Source organism: Mustela nivalis (assembly GCF_964662115.1).
Source record: "Mustela nivalis genome assembly, chromosome: 10".
In the NCBI taxonomy this organism is placed as follows: Eukaryota; Metazoa; Chordata; class Mammalia; order Carnivora; family Mustelidae; genus Mustela; species Mustela nivalis.
This window is the reverse complement of record NC_139029.1, coordinates 49134887-49148613: the sequence shown is the minus strand read 5'-3', so window position 1 is coordinate 49148613 and position 13727 is coordinate 49134887. Positions and strand designations below refer to the sequence as shown.

At 37.3% G+C, this 13727-nt stretch overlaps 1 protein-coding gene and 1 pseudogene across 16 annotated transcripts in view; one reads left to right on the top strand and one right to left on the bottom strand.

Moving 5' to 3' along the window:
• Window positions 1-13727, top strand: part of DOCK7 (dedicator of cytokinesis 7) — a 217203-nt gene that overhangs the window by 20576 nt on the left and 182900 nt on the right. For all 15 annotated transcript variants that reach the window (XR_014299821.1, XM_082687791.1, XM_082687787.1 and 12 more), the window contains exon 2: window positions 8345-8450. Coding sequence is in view for 14 of the 15 variants with exons in the window: in XM_082687791.1 (XP_082543917.1) it covers window positions 8345-8450 (106 nt within the window). In the remaining variant the exon portion in view is untranslated. The remainder of the gene's footprint in view (window positions 1-8344; window positions 8451-13727) is intronic.
• On the bottom strand, window positions 1425-2019 carry LOC309842479 (nicotinamide riboside kinase 1 pseudogene; annotated as a pseudogene). The gene has a single exon. The product of its transcript is annotated as a nicotinamide riboside kinase 1 pseudogene (transcript).

Sequence of the window (13727 nt, the reverse complement as noted above, 5' to 3'; positions counted from 1 at the left end):
GCCATCTGGATGTCTTCTTTGCAGAAATGTCTGTTCATGTCTTCTGCCCATTTCTTGATTGGATTATTTGTTCTTTGGGTGTTGAGTTTGCTAAGTTCTTTATAGATTTTGGACACTAGCCCTTTATCTGATATGTCATTTGCAAATATCTTCTCCCATTCTGTCAGTTGTCTTTTGGTTTTGTTAACTGTTTCCTTTGCTGTGCAAAAGCTTTTGATCTTGATAAAAATCCCAATAGTTCATTTTTGCCCTTGCTTCACTTGCCTTTGGCGATGTTCCTAGGAAGATATTGCTGTGGCTGAGGTCGAAGAGGTTGCAGCCTGTGTTCTCCTCAAGGATTTTGATGGGTTCCTTTCTCACTTTGAGGTCCTTCATCCATTTTGAGTCTATTTTCGTGTGTGGTGTAAGGAAATGGTCCAGTTTCATTTTTCTGCATGTGGCTGTCCAATTTTCCCAACACCATTTATTGAAGAGGCTATCTTTTTTCCATTGGATATTCTTTCCTGCTTTGTCTAACATTAGTTGACCATAGAGTTGAGGGTCTATTTCTGGGCTCTCTATTCTGTTCCATTGATCTATGTTCTGTTTTTTTTTTTAACACTAAAACTTAGCCCACTGTCTTTATTTATTTATCCATGACACTGATTTGCTGAAAAGACTTATGGTGCATAATGACCTGCCTTCTGGTTTTTATCTGATTGCTTCCTTTGGTACCAGCCTGTTCTAGTGTTCTCTGTAGATGTACAGTTTGATTCAATTCAGGGTAAACATTTTAGGCATACTTAGTATCATACTTAGTAGATGACACAATGTTGCATTTCTTTAGTAGGTTGTTTTTGTTTTTTCCTGGTAAATTATTGATTTATTCAATGTCACTGCTACTGCTAGTAAAGCCTTTATTTGCAGGAGGTAGACATCTGTACTAGATGGTAATGAATTTTTTTAAAAATTACAAGTAGAAAAATATGACTGGGCGTTATATCTAAGGTGACTACTTTGTGATATTTGATGTGTGTATGTATACATACACATCACACACACATATATACCCTACATATACACAGACACATACATACAAACACAATAGATTACATATATCCTGTATTGTAATGTAAGCCTTACTTTGTCCTCTGGGTCCTGCTCAGAAAAGGTTGACCATTTTTAGTCTAGAGGAACTGACTCATTGTCCGTGAGCTGTGCTGTATATCTGCACTCCTTAGCGTGAGAACATCTTATCAAGGTAAATTCCCATCTGTTGGCATGGATAACTCTTTACTGTTTCACATATTGGGGAAACCATGTGTGAGAAAAGGAACCAACAGCTGCCATCATACCAAACTCCACGCTGTATCTTGGTTAAGGTTCTTAACTCTACTCCTTTGAGTTTCGTATTCATCCCAGAAAGGATTCAGGGCACTCCATTTTTATGTTGTTATTTGCAAACGCTTTTGCTTTGCTAGTTCTTGTATTCGATCTTCATATACTTGTGAGAAGAGGTCCTCTTCAGATTTTGTTCTGTCTCAGTAAACAGTTTCCCACCTTATGTCTCCATTTCTTCTCTAGGCTTTATGTACCTGGACTACATGTGGCCATCAAAGTACATTGGGGGTCTGGAGGCTCGTAGAGCTTTATACTCCTCCTCCTTTTATATACTTCGTATAGAATGGTCAGAAAGTAGCTTCTGTTCCATAGAGTGTCGAGGGGCTTATAGTTAAAGAGAAGGAAGCCTTTGATGATTAATATGGGAATTCTTAGCATTTCCAGAGTCTGTTGGTAATAGTGAGTGTCTTGGGCTTTTTGTCCAGCAGGAAATGGTGGGTATCATTTTTTCCATGTTGAGTGCTTTAAGCACATCATACTGCAGAAATCCATCTGTATTTGTCTCTTTCTCATACTCTGGCTTAAAAAAATCATCCTGAGATACGATGCTGCAGTTTGGAAGGTAGTTCTGCAGATTCTTAGCCATGTTGTCTTCCTGCCATTTGTCACAGTACTAACTCCAATGACAAATGTTTTCATGATTAGCTTTGAAAATCCTGTTTTCCTGAAGTTTTCAGGTGTCAATTCGAGTCCTCCCAAGCAAAGTGGCAGAAGCCCATAGTCCCTCCTTCCACACCTCTAATCTGTTATTTTCTAATCTATTGTTTTCTTTGTTTTGCTTCTCTTTATCTTTAATGCCAGCTAGACACAGTGGTAGAGCTGTGATTCAGCCCATCAGTCACCAGTCTTGGGCTTGGATAGTCATAGCACTGATCAGCTGTTCTTTCTTTCCCTTTTTCCTTTGGGGATTTTTAGCCAGCCCTTTTTTGCCTTGTCTCTGATATATTCTCTTACCTGGTATAGTCCATGGTATATCCTCTTACCCTTCACTTCTTCCCTAACTTCTATTTTATATGTAAACAGTTACAGTTCCAAGAGATCTTATTTTCTTATTTGACATAGTACATTGCAGCTATGTGACTTTATAGTAGAAGTTCACACTCTTCTGTTTTGTTTGAACTCTCCTTACTTATCTTTTATTTTTTTTTTTTATTTTTTTTTTTTTAAAGATTTTATTTATTTATTTGACAGAGAGAAATTACAAGTACACTGAGAGGCAGGCAGAGAGAGAAGGAAGCAGGCTCCCTGCTGAGCAGAGAGCCCGATGTGGGACTCGATCCCAGGACCCTGAGATCATGACCTGAGCCGAAGGCAGCGGCTTAACCCACTGAGCCACCCAGGCGCCCCTCCTTACTTATCTTTTAAATTAACATTTATTTATTTCGTTATTAGTTATTTTATTTTTTAAGTAAGCTCTACGTGTGGCTTGAACTCAGGACCCCAACATCAAGAGTGGTAGTAGGCTCTATAAGGCTCCCCTCTCCTTACTCATCTTTACTAAGGTTTTATTTCTGGTCCCATGAAGAATGAGTAGAGATGTGAGAGGCCCAGATTGGTCTTTCTGGATATCATGGGTTAAATGGGGCATCTGAAAGTGGGAGGAGGGTAGAGGAAAAATTAAATAGAATAGAATTTCCCTCATGATGTGAGTCCTTTGTTGGTTATTTCCAATGTCCTGTGGTGAATGGCCTTAGTGTATTCTTTTGTGAAAATTGTAATGCATATTGACATAAGGCAGGGGGGTGGGGGTGGGGAGGTGGGGGAGAGCTTGTAGAAATGGTGAGAGTTGGTAAGGAGACAAATCATGTTCTTTAGGGAGTGGAAGAAGGTATTCTCTTATAATTTAGGAGTGTAAGTAACTATGGAATTTTTGACCTACCCTTTCCACTTTGCGGTTAATATATTTTTTAAAAGATTTTATTTATATTTGACAGAGAGTACATGAACACATGCACAAGCAAGGGGAGTGGTAGAAGTTGAAGGAGAAGCAGACTCCCCACTGAGCAGCGATCCTGATGTGGGGCTTGATCCCAGGACCCTGAGATCATGACCTGCACCGAAGGCAGACTCCCAACTGACTGAGCCATCCAGGTGCCCCTGCAGTTAATATTAATAGATTATTAGATGTAAAAAAGACTTCCCTGTATTTCCCTACTATAGAGCTATCATCAGGAGTAGGGAAAATTATTGTTTTATTGTTATTTTTAGGTTTTATTTATTTGAGAGAGAGAGAGAGAAAGTGAGAGAGAGCACAAGTGGTGGGGAGGGGTATAGGAAGGAGAAGCTGACTCCCTGCTGAGCAGGGAGCTAAACACAAGGCTCCATCCCAGCACCCTGGGATTATGACGTGAGCTGAAGGCAGATGCTTAACTATCTGAAACACCCAGGTGCCCTGGAGTAGGAAAAATTATATGGGAAAAGGCAGTCTACAGTGGTCCTCATTATCCACAGTTTTCACTTTCTGAGATGAACCTCAGTCAGGGAACAGATGATCCTCTTCCTGCGGATTCAGCATCTCTCTTCTCAGTAGTAGACTAATGCCCCTTACTTCACCTCATCACATACGCATTTTTTCATCTTCTATCATCACAAGAAAAAGAGTGAATACAGTATAATAAGGTATTTTGAGGGACCACATTCACTTAACTTTTATTACAGTATAAAGGCTCTGTTATTGTTATTACAGTATAAAGGCTCTGTTATTGTTGTTACTCTCTTACTTTGCCTCATTTGTAAATTAAACTTTGTGGTAGGTGTGTACATACAAGAAAAAGGATATAGATAGGGTTAGGTACAATCTGCAGTTTCAGACATGCGTGGGGGTTTTGGAACTATTCCCCATGTGTAAGGAAGAACTACTGTCTAATAAGGAATTTTAACTAATACCAGGAACTATATTCATCATATTTTTTGTCTTGCATACTTTAGACCATAGTATGGTTAAGAGATATTATTTTTCATTTGGGAAAATTTCCTCACTACCATTCCATGAAATTTTCTCATACATCTATTCAGTGTAAATACATCCCTTGTTTCATTTTTATTGCTGTAATAGCCCATTTTAGAAATGCTTTTTATTTTGAAATTATTACTAATTTTCTTTTTTTGGGAAATTATGTAATGTAGAAATAAGACAAATATTTGTAGCATGGGGATTATCTTTTGTTGTATGTCTTTGTTACCATGTCTTTTGAGGTAATCATATTTCATTTATTTTAAGTTTCACTGCTTAACATTTTCTGAAATCAGGATAGGTGTTCCAATTAATTGATGTTATGGTGGTTAATTGGCAAGGTTTTTCTCTATTACCTGTGCATGAAGTAATGGCAGGTCTTAATAATTAATGACATCTTGAATTTGATGAAATTCTGATAACTCATGGTTTAGCCCCAGAAACAATGAGATAATGCGGAGATTGGTAGACTGAGTTGAGTAGCACTGAGGAAGAGACACATAAAGAGACGTAGACATAGTCTAGAATATTTATTCTACATCTCTTTGTGAAAAAGCTTTTTCATATTCTCATCTAAGTCTTGACAAAAGGATCAGGAGATTTTAAGGCCTTTAAACGCAATAAAGAACACACAGTATATAGGCTTCATTAAAAGGCCCAGGGGGAGGGGCCCCTGGGTGGCTCAGTTCATTAAGTGTCTGACTTCGGCTCACATTGTGATCCTGGAGTCCCAGGATGAAGTCCAACATCGGGCTCCCTGCTCAGTGCAGAATCTACTTCTCTTTCTCCCTCTGGTCCTGCCCGCTCCTTCTCTGTCTCAAATATATAAGTAAAATCTTAAAAACAAAACAAAACAAAAAAAATGCATAAAAGGCCCAAGGGGAATCCCAAATTGCAGTGAACTTTCTTGTCTTTTCACATCTGGTGGAAAGTACAGAGATTTCCCGTATATGCTTCCCCAGCAAGTTTCCCTTATTTATTTGTTTTTTTTAAAGATTTTATTTATTTATTTTACAGACAGAGATCACAGGTAGGCAGAGAGGCAGGCAGAGAGAAAGGGGCAAGCGGACTCCCTACTGAGCAGAGAGCCCGATGTGGGGCTCGATCCCAGGACCCTGAGATCATGACCTGAGGGGAAGGCAGAGGCTTTAACCCACTGAGCCACCCAGGCGCCCCTCCCTTATTATTAATGTCCTGCATTAGTGTGGTACATTTTATAATTGATGGATATATATGGATATATTATTATTAATGACAGTCTATGGACTACAGTGGGTTTACTTTTGTGTTCATTCTGTTGGTTTTGACAGATGCATAAGGACATCTGCTTACCATTATAGAATCATACAGAGTAAATCATTGCCCTAAAGATTCCCTCTATACTACTTACTTATCCCTTCCTTTTCCTCCCCCGCTCTAACCCTGACAACTGTTTTTTTTTGTTTTAATTGGTTTTATAGTTTTGCCTTTTCCAGAACGTCATATAGTTGGAATCATACACAGGATTTTCAGAATGGCTTCTTTCACTTGCATATTCTTTCAAGGTTCCTCCCTATCTTCTGTGGCTTAATAACGTATTTCTCTTTATTGCTGAATAATATTGCATTGTATGGAGGTACCTCAGTTTGTATATGCATTTACCTGTTGAAGGATAAACTTCTAGGTTTTAGTAATTATGAATAATAGGTTAGCGTTTTATAAAACACAGAAATGGTCTAAAGTACATAAAAGCACCCATTTAAAAAAGCTGAGCTAAATCAGTATCTTGAGACTTACTTTTTTTTACCTTTGTATCAAAATTTTCTAATTGAGTAATAAGCTCAAAAAATATGGCTCAGGGGGCGCCTGGGTGGCTCAGTGGGTTAAAGCCTCTGCCTTCGGCTCAGGTCATGATCCCAGAGTCCTGGGATCGAGCCCCACATTGGGCTTTCTGCTCGGCAGAGAGCCTGCTTCCTCCTCTCTCTCTGCCTGCCTCTCTGCCTACTTGTGATCTCTGTCTGTCAAATAAATAAATAAATAAATAAATAAAATCTTAAAAAATAAAAATATGGCTCAGTAAATATGTGTGGAATGGTTGAACATGAAAAATGAAAGGAGGTCTGAAAGAGAAGGTGGGGGAAAAGATTGTATCACAAATCTGGATAATTTTTGGTAAATGAGATTGTTCAGAAATTCAGCTGGAGATTTGGATGAAGATGTTTAGGGCTCTGAATTCAGACTCTGGCTTGATAACACTGCAGAAAGTATCAGGCTGTCCCGGAAACTAGGTCATTAGACCTATTTTAATTTATTTGCAGTAGAATGATAGGAGAAAGTAGGGTTCAGTTTTTGGAAAAGAGTAAAAAACCCCAGAAGGCTAGTTTTATAAAATAAAGAAGTGGACGGACAGTGATCATAGTGTAGAGGTTAGATACTGACTACAGAAAAAGAATTGCACAAAATCTGTGGATGGTGGTGTTTATTTTGTGTTCTTGAGTTGTAATTTCTTTTTTTTGAATTATAATTTCTATTTAATAAAAGTGATACTAATGTGAGGAAGTTATTAGTTACGGGATTTGGGACTCATTGAATATTTTGTTTTATAGTTTTGTGAAATATAAGGAATATGGATACTGATGAGGTATGAAGTCATTTGAATTTCTAAAATATTTTTGTTTTAGAAATGCTATGCAAATAAATTTGAAATACTAGTATGCCCCCAAGGGTTAGCTTGAAGTGATGAAACTTTTAAACTCTAATCCTAATTTAAATAAACTTAATCTGTTGTATTGTGGTAATGCTTTTGTGTTTTACTTCATTTATACTTCAGTAATACTGTATATTTTATAACATACAGTAATAATACATAATATGCAGTATTATTTCATTACTTCAGTAATACTGTATATTTCATAACCAGTCACCTGTTTTGAGTGTTGCATGTTCAGTATTTTAGGAAAAACATTGATGAATGAAACCGCTGTCTCCTGTTTATATAGAGCTACATAAAATGTGGAAAAATAACTAGGAAGGAGGAAAATGCATTAGATTATAAATGCTCTAAGAGTTTTAATGAAGGGTGGTATTATTTTTAGTTGGGATGAGCTAAGATGTTTGTATACATGTCTTGGTATTTGAGTTTAGCCTAAAACTAGTTAAGAATTGAATTTGTGAGTATAGGAGAGAAATATCTTTGTGGGAAGCAATTTATATTCACTCACAAGAATGTGGGAAAGGACATGCAAGGCTAGAAAGGTGATTAGGGTCAGATTATGGAAAGCCATTAATGCCAGAGTATTAAGGATGATTTCTACTAGTTAAGTAAAATTAAGAGATAGTTTTCTGAGGCATGAATGAGGAGCTAGTGATATTAGAAAAGAAGGAGGAGTTTTTTCCTCCTAATTCTTTGTTTATAAATATTTTAGAATTTTATATCCTTAAGATATGTACATTTTAATATATATGTACAAATGTATATATACATATGTATATATGTGTGTGTATATATGCATATATATACATATATATATGTCTTATAGCTTCCTGCTGTGTTGAAAGCTACCGTATGTTTCCTGAAATGCCAGATACAAAAAAAGCCTTCTGTAAGTTGGCTGTCACTTTTGTGACATCAGCATAAGATATTCTACTGTATTATAGGCAGTATTTACTGAAGTATTTTATGAATTTATGGCCCTTTTGATACTCTTGAGATTTTGTTGGTTTTTATTTTTTTAATTTTTTAAAAAAGATTTTATTTATTTGACAGACAGAGATCACAGGTAGGCAGAGAGGCAGGCAGAGAGAGAGGAAAGGAAGCAGGCTCCCTGCTGAACAGAGAGCCCAATGCGCGACTCGATTCCAGGACCCTGGGATCATGACCTGAGCTGAAAGGAGAGGCTTTAACCCACTGAACCACCCAGGCACCCCGAGATTTTGTTGGTTTTTAAATGAATATTTAATATACTTAGTTTGCCTCCATTTTAAACATGGTTATTTTCTTTTTAAATAAAATATTTACTTTCTTTGTTATAGAACTGTGGCTGCTGAAGTCAGGAAGCAAATCTCTGGACAATACAGCGGTTCTCCTCAACTGCTCAAAAACCTCAGCGTTGTTGGCAATATATCCCATCATACCACAGTAAGTAACATCTTTAAAATATGGGATGTTAACTGGCATGTTACTGATGAGGCTATGAAAAAATAGTACAAAGATGAGCCAGTGGATTGGGTTCCGTCACTAGTCTCATAATGTTATTTGTTGCCACCCTTGTCTTTCCTGAAATTTGAGTTGGGTTAGGAGGTGTAATGCAGGTGTTGATTTCCTAGTCAACTCTGAAACTCTACCTTCAGGATTTATCAACTCTGGAATTTTATAGTGAAGACTCCCCGGATCCAAGGTGATTCATTACAGGAAAATTTAGGAATCTATTCTGGGAATATGTACTGAAGGAAATACTAAATAATTATGTAGATTTGTAGTATTTTCTGTCCCCTTTTATAGAAGGGAATATATAGGTAGTGAATCATTGCCTTAACCAGTTACTATGTCAGAATCATAAGCATATGTGTTCTTATTAAGGGAACTGGCATGTGAGGATAATGAATTTTAGAGAGAAAGCTTGAGTGGGTGGGGAGTGGGGGTTGGGGGAAGTGGGTAGAGGAGAGGAAGAGGGAGAGGGAGAGAGTAAATCCTAAGCTAGCTCCTGCGAGGGCTCGGTCTCTTGACCCTGAGGTCATGAGCTGTGCAGAAATCAAGCCACCTAGGTGCTCCAGGATAATCAATTTTGATAAAAAACTGGTACTTACTAGTTATAGTAAGAATATGAATTAGAAATATACATCCATTTGTCAAAAACTAAAAAAGTAATTAAGAGTGGCTTGGGTAGGGGTACCTGGGTGGTTCAGTGGGTTAAGCCTCTGCCTTCGGCTCAGGTCATGATCTCAGGGGCCTGGGATTGAGCCTTGCATCTTCTCAGCAGGGAGTCTGCTTTCCCCCTCTCTTTCTCTGCCTACTTGTGATCAATCACTGTCAAATAAATAAATAAAATCTTAAAAAAAAAAGGAGTGACTTGGGTAGAGTTATATATTAACATTTCTTCATTCAGATAAGAAAGGATACCAGTTATTAAAATACATTGTATGCCAGAATATAATAGTTTTATTACCTTGTGATAACATGTTTATAATGTTTGCATTATTAAAAATTTTAAAGATGGAGTTTACATTTAACAACAGTAACACATTGATTGCAGAAGTTTTAGAATACATGCATTTGTAGGTGATTTCAGTGTCCCTGGAGGTGATCCTTTTAATACCCTCTCAGAGTCTTGAACTCCTTTTTTATACTGATATTCTATGTCCTGTGTTATACCTCAGCCACTCACTTCTGTAGTCATGCCCTAGATTTGGCCACTATAAATAATCGTGACCCCTCTATAATCTCAGTTTTATGTTTCTTACTCTCTGGCTACTGCTTCTTACCTTTCTTGCTCTCTTATTCTGGTATCCTTCTTAAAATTTGTTTTTATTTTTAAGTAGGCTCCACACCCAGTGTAGGGCTTGAACTCATGACCCTGAGATCAAGAGTCAGTCGCATGCTCCCTGATTAAGCCAGCCAGGTGCCTGTCTTATTCTGGTATCCGACTCCAACTGTCCTTCACCCCCAAAACCTAGAATCCATGGTCCTACTGACTTTTTCCTGCTCCTCACACTTTCATGTTTTCTTTTCTCTCCTTACCAAACTTAAATTATTTGATGATCATTGTAACGACTCTCTTGCATGTAACCTTGAATTCCTTAACTTCTCATTTCACTGGCACAACCTCAGTGCTGTTCAAAATCCCACTCTGCACTTGGGCAGCTGAGTGTGGCTGGAGAAAAACATAATCCTAATGACTGGTCTTCCTCGGTTTATGAGTGTTCACTCATGGAGGCTTTAACATTTCCAGGCAGATAGTATGTTTTCCCAGTTCATTCATTTCCCCACTGTTACAGTTTGCTTATTTCGTGCCTCCTACTCTTAACCCCTAATCGCTTTTTCCCATTTTTACTCCTTAGATAATTTGGCTTCATATTGCACTTGTGAAAATTGAAGCAAGTCAGAAAAGAACATCCACATACTCCTACCATCATGTGTATTCACCAGTTGTCATCTGTACCCATGTAGTCTACTTGTACACCTGTGACTCTAGGTGAACCACTCGTGGACAAGCGGAGGGATGAGTCAGTCCCTACTTGGCTCAGTTATTGAAATGCACCCCTTTAGTAATTCTCCCTTCTCCTTTATCACCTTTCCTCCCTATTTACCCAGTCATTCCCATGAGTATACAGACCTGCTGTTATTTCTCCCATTTAAAAAAATCCTGTTTTGCCCTACTTTTCTACCTGTCCCCAGCCTTCTGTATTTCTTTGCTCTTCTTTGCAACACAGTTCCTTCAAAGGATTGTCAGAGCTTGCTGACATCAATTTGTCTTCTTGTATTCTCTTTGATAAAGTATTTTTAACTTTTAGGAATCTTTAAACATACTTAGAAATAGAAAGACAAGTATAACCATTGATATTTTCTTACTTAACAACAACGCTGTTTTCACACTTAACCAAAATTAACAGTAATTCATTGGTATCATCTAATATCCAGTAACTGCTAAATTTCATTGATTATCTCATAAATATCTCTTTATAGTTGCTTTATTCAAATGGAGTTCCACATAAAATCCACCGATAGCATTTGGTTTTAGCTCCCTTGTGCTAAAACAAAAATAAAAACTAGTTTCTTCCTCCCCCAACTTCTTTGTTTTTATGCCATTGAGATTATTGAGAAAATTGAATTAGTTGCCTAATAGAATTGCCCGTTTTTTTTTTTGGATTTTATGTTTGCTTCCTTATAGATTTGTTTCTCTAGCTCCTTCATTCCCTGTAGCTGACTAGGATTCTGGTTCAACTTTTTTGAAATTTCCTCCTTATAGACTCATTTCTCTATCATTCATATTTCCTCTAACTGATTAGATTCTGGTTTAACTTTTTTTTAACAGCTTTATTGGAGTTTGAATCACACACCGAATAATTAACCCATTTAATTTACAAATCAGTGGATTTAATGTATTCACAGATGTATGTAACCATCCCCACAGTCATTAGAACATTTCATCACCTCAGAAAGAAACTCCTCATCTGTCACCTGTTAACCTCCCATCCCTAGCCCAAAACAACCTCTGTCAAATACCAGAATTTTGATGGTGCACCAGAAAGGATTGAAAGAGATCTTAACACTAAATATATCCTCCAAATCCCAACACAAATGATTGTTGAAGAAAGTGTGGTAACGTTGCCTGTTAGAGGTTCTGTAGTGCTTCACTATTGCTTCTCATCACCCTTTAACCCTGCTTACAGCCCAGCCATGCTCTTTTTTTTTTTTTTTCCAAAAGATTTTATTTACTTTCTTGTCAGAGAGAGAGCACAAGCAGAGGGAGAAGCTAGGCTCCCTGGCAAGCAAGGAGCCGATGCAGGACTTGGTCCCAGGACCCTGGGATCATGATCTAAGCTGAAAGCAGCTGCTCAACTGACTGAGCCACCCAGGTGTCCCCCAGCCACAGTCTTCTAGAAAATCATGTTGTAATCTCTTCCCTTGGATCGGTAAATACAGGATCTTTCCTTGGAGTCTTGCAAAATAATTTATAGTTATAATCAGCTCATCACCACATTCCAAGACTAACCCAAGCAGCTGTCTCTGTTGGGCATCAGAGGGCGGGGAGGTAGTTGTAGCAAACTTGATTCTGTGATCCAGGTCTAGCTAACACCGCCTCTAGAAAGCCAGTGACCTGTGTGAATTTGGGAAACAAGATTGTTTTTTGGTATTTTTAAGAAAGTCACAGCTTCCTTCCCTTCCCTAAGACTTACTCATGTATGGTTGGTCATTCTTTGAGGAAAGATTAATTTTGAATTAGATATATGTAAGGACTGCCAGCTTTTGTCATTATTTTCATTGAATATTCATTTGTGACACTTTGAATCCTGAAAAGTATGCTGCCCTAGAAATAATACTTGGGCAGAGAAACATGACCTAAAAATTTTTTTTAAAAAAGTTCACTTCAATCTATCTGTCTGCCTATCTATCTATCTATCTATCTATCTTTCTGTATTGTGATAAAATATATGTAACATAAAATTTATTATTTTAACAATTTCTAAGTATATAATTCAGTGGTATTAAGTATATTCACAATATTATGTAATTATCACCCCCACTATACATCACCACTGTCCATTTCCAGAAATTTTTCATTATCCGAAACTGAAACTCTGTAGACCCGTTAAGCAGTAACTCCCAGTTGCCCCCTCCTCCCAGTCCCCAGTAACCTCTGTTCTGTTCTATAAATTTGTCTGTTCTATATACCCTATAAAGTGCGGTCATATAATACTTGTTTTTTTGTCTCTGGTTTATTTCACTTAGCATTTCTTCAGAGGGTTGTCCATGTTAAGACTCAATAATATACCATGGTATGTGTATGCCACATTTTGTTGATCCATTCATCTGTTGATGGACATGTTGTTTCCATGTTTTGGCTGTTGGTGTATCACTGCTGTGAACACGAGTGTACAAGTGTCTGTTTGAGTCCTATTTGCAGTTATTGGGTGGAATACCTAGACTTGGAATTACATCATATGGAATTCTATTTTTTGGTATGATTATTTTGGGAACATTTGAAAGGCTTCTGATTTCTTTATATCCTCTCCTATACTTGTTTTCTATTTTTTTGTAATAGCCATCATAATGGGTGTGAAGTAGTATCTGTGTTTTTGATCTGCATATCCTTCATCCTGCAAATTTTGTTATGTTATATTTTCATTTACTTCAATGTATTTTTTAAATTTCACTTTTCAGACTTTTACAATTCATGGTTTATTTGGAAGTATATTGTTCATTTCCTAAGTGGAGATTTTCCTGTTATCTTTCTGTTGCTAATTTTTAATTTGTTTATATTACGGTCAAAGAACAGACTGTGATTTCAGTTCTTTTACAATTGTTGAGGTTTGTTTTATGGCTTAGGATATGGTCTGTCTTGGTATATGCTTTTTGGGCTTTTGAAAAGTGTGTTTATTCTATTGCTATTAGGCAGACTGTCCTATAAATGTCAGTTAAATCCTGTTGGTTGATGGTACTGTTGAGTTTTACCATATCCTCATTGGTTTTCTGTCCAGTTATCTATCAGTTGTTGAGAGAGAGGTTTTGAAGTTTCCAGTTTTAATTGTAGATTTTATCTTATTTTTCCTTTCAGTTCTCTTAATTTTTCACATAATTATAGCTGTTTAATACATACACCTTTAAGATTGCTGTGTCTTCAGGGGTGCCTGAGTATGTGGCTCAATGGGTTGAGCCTCTGCCTTCAGCTTGGGTCGTGATCCCATGGGCCTGGGA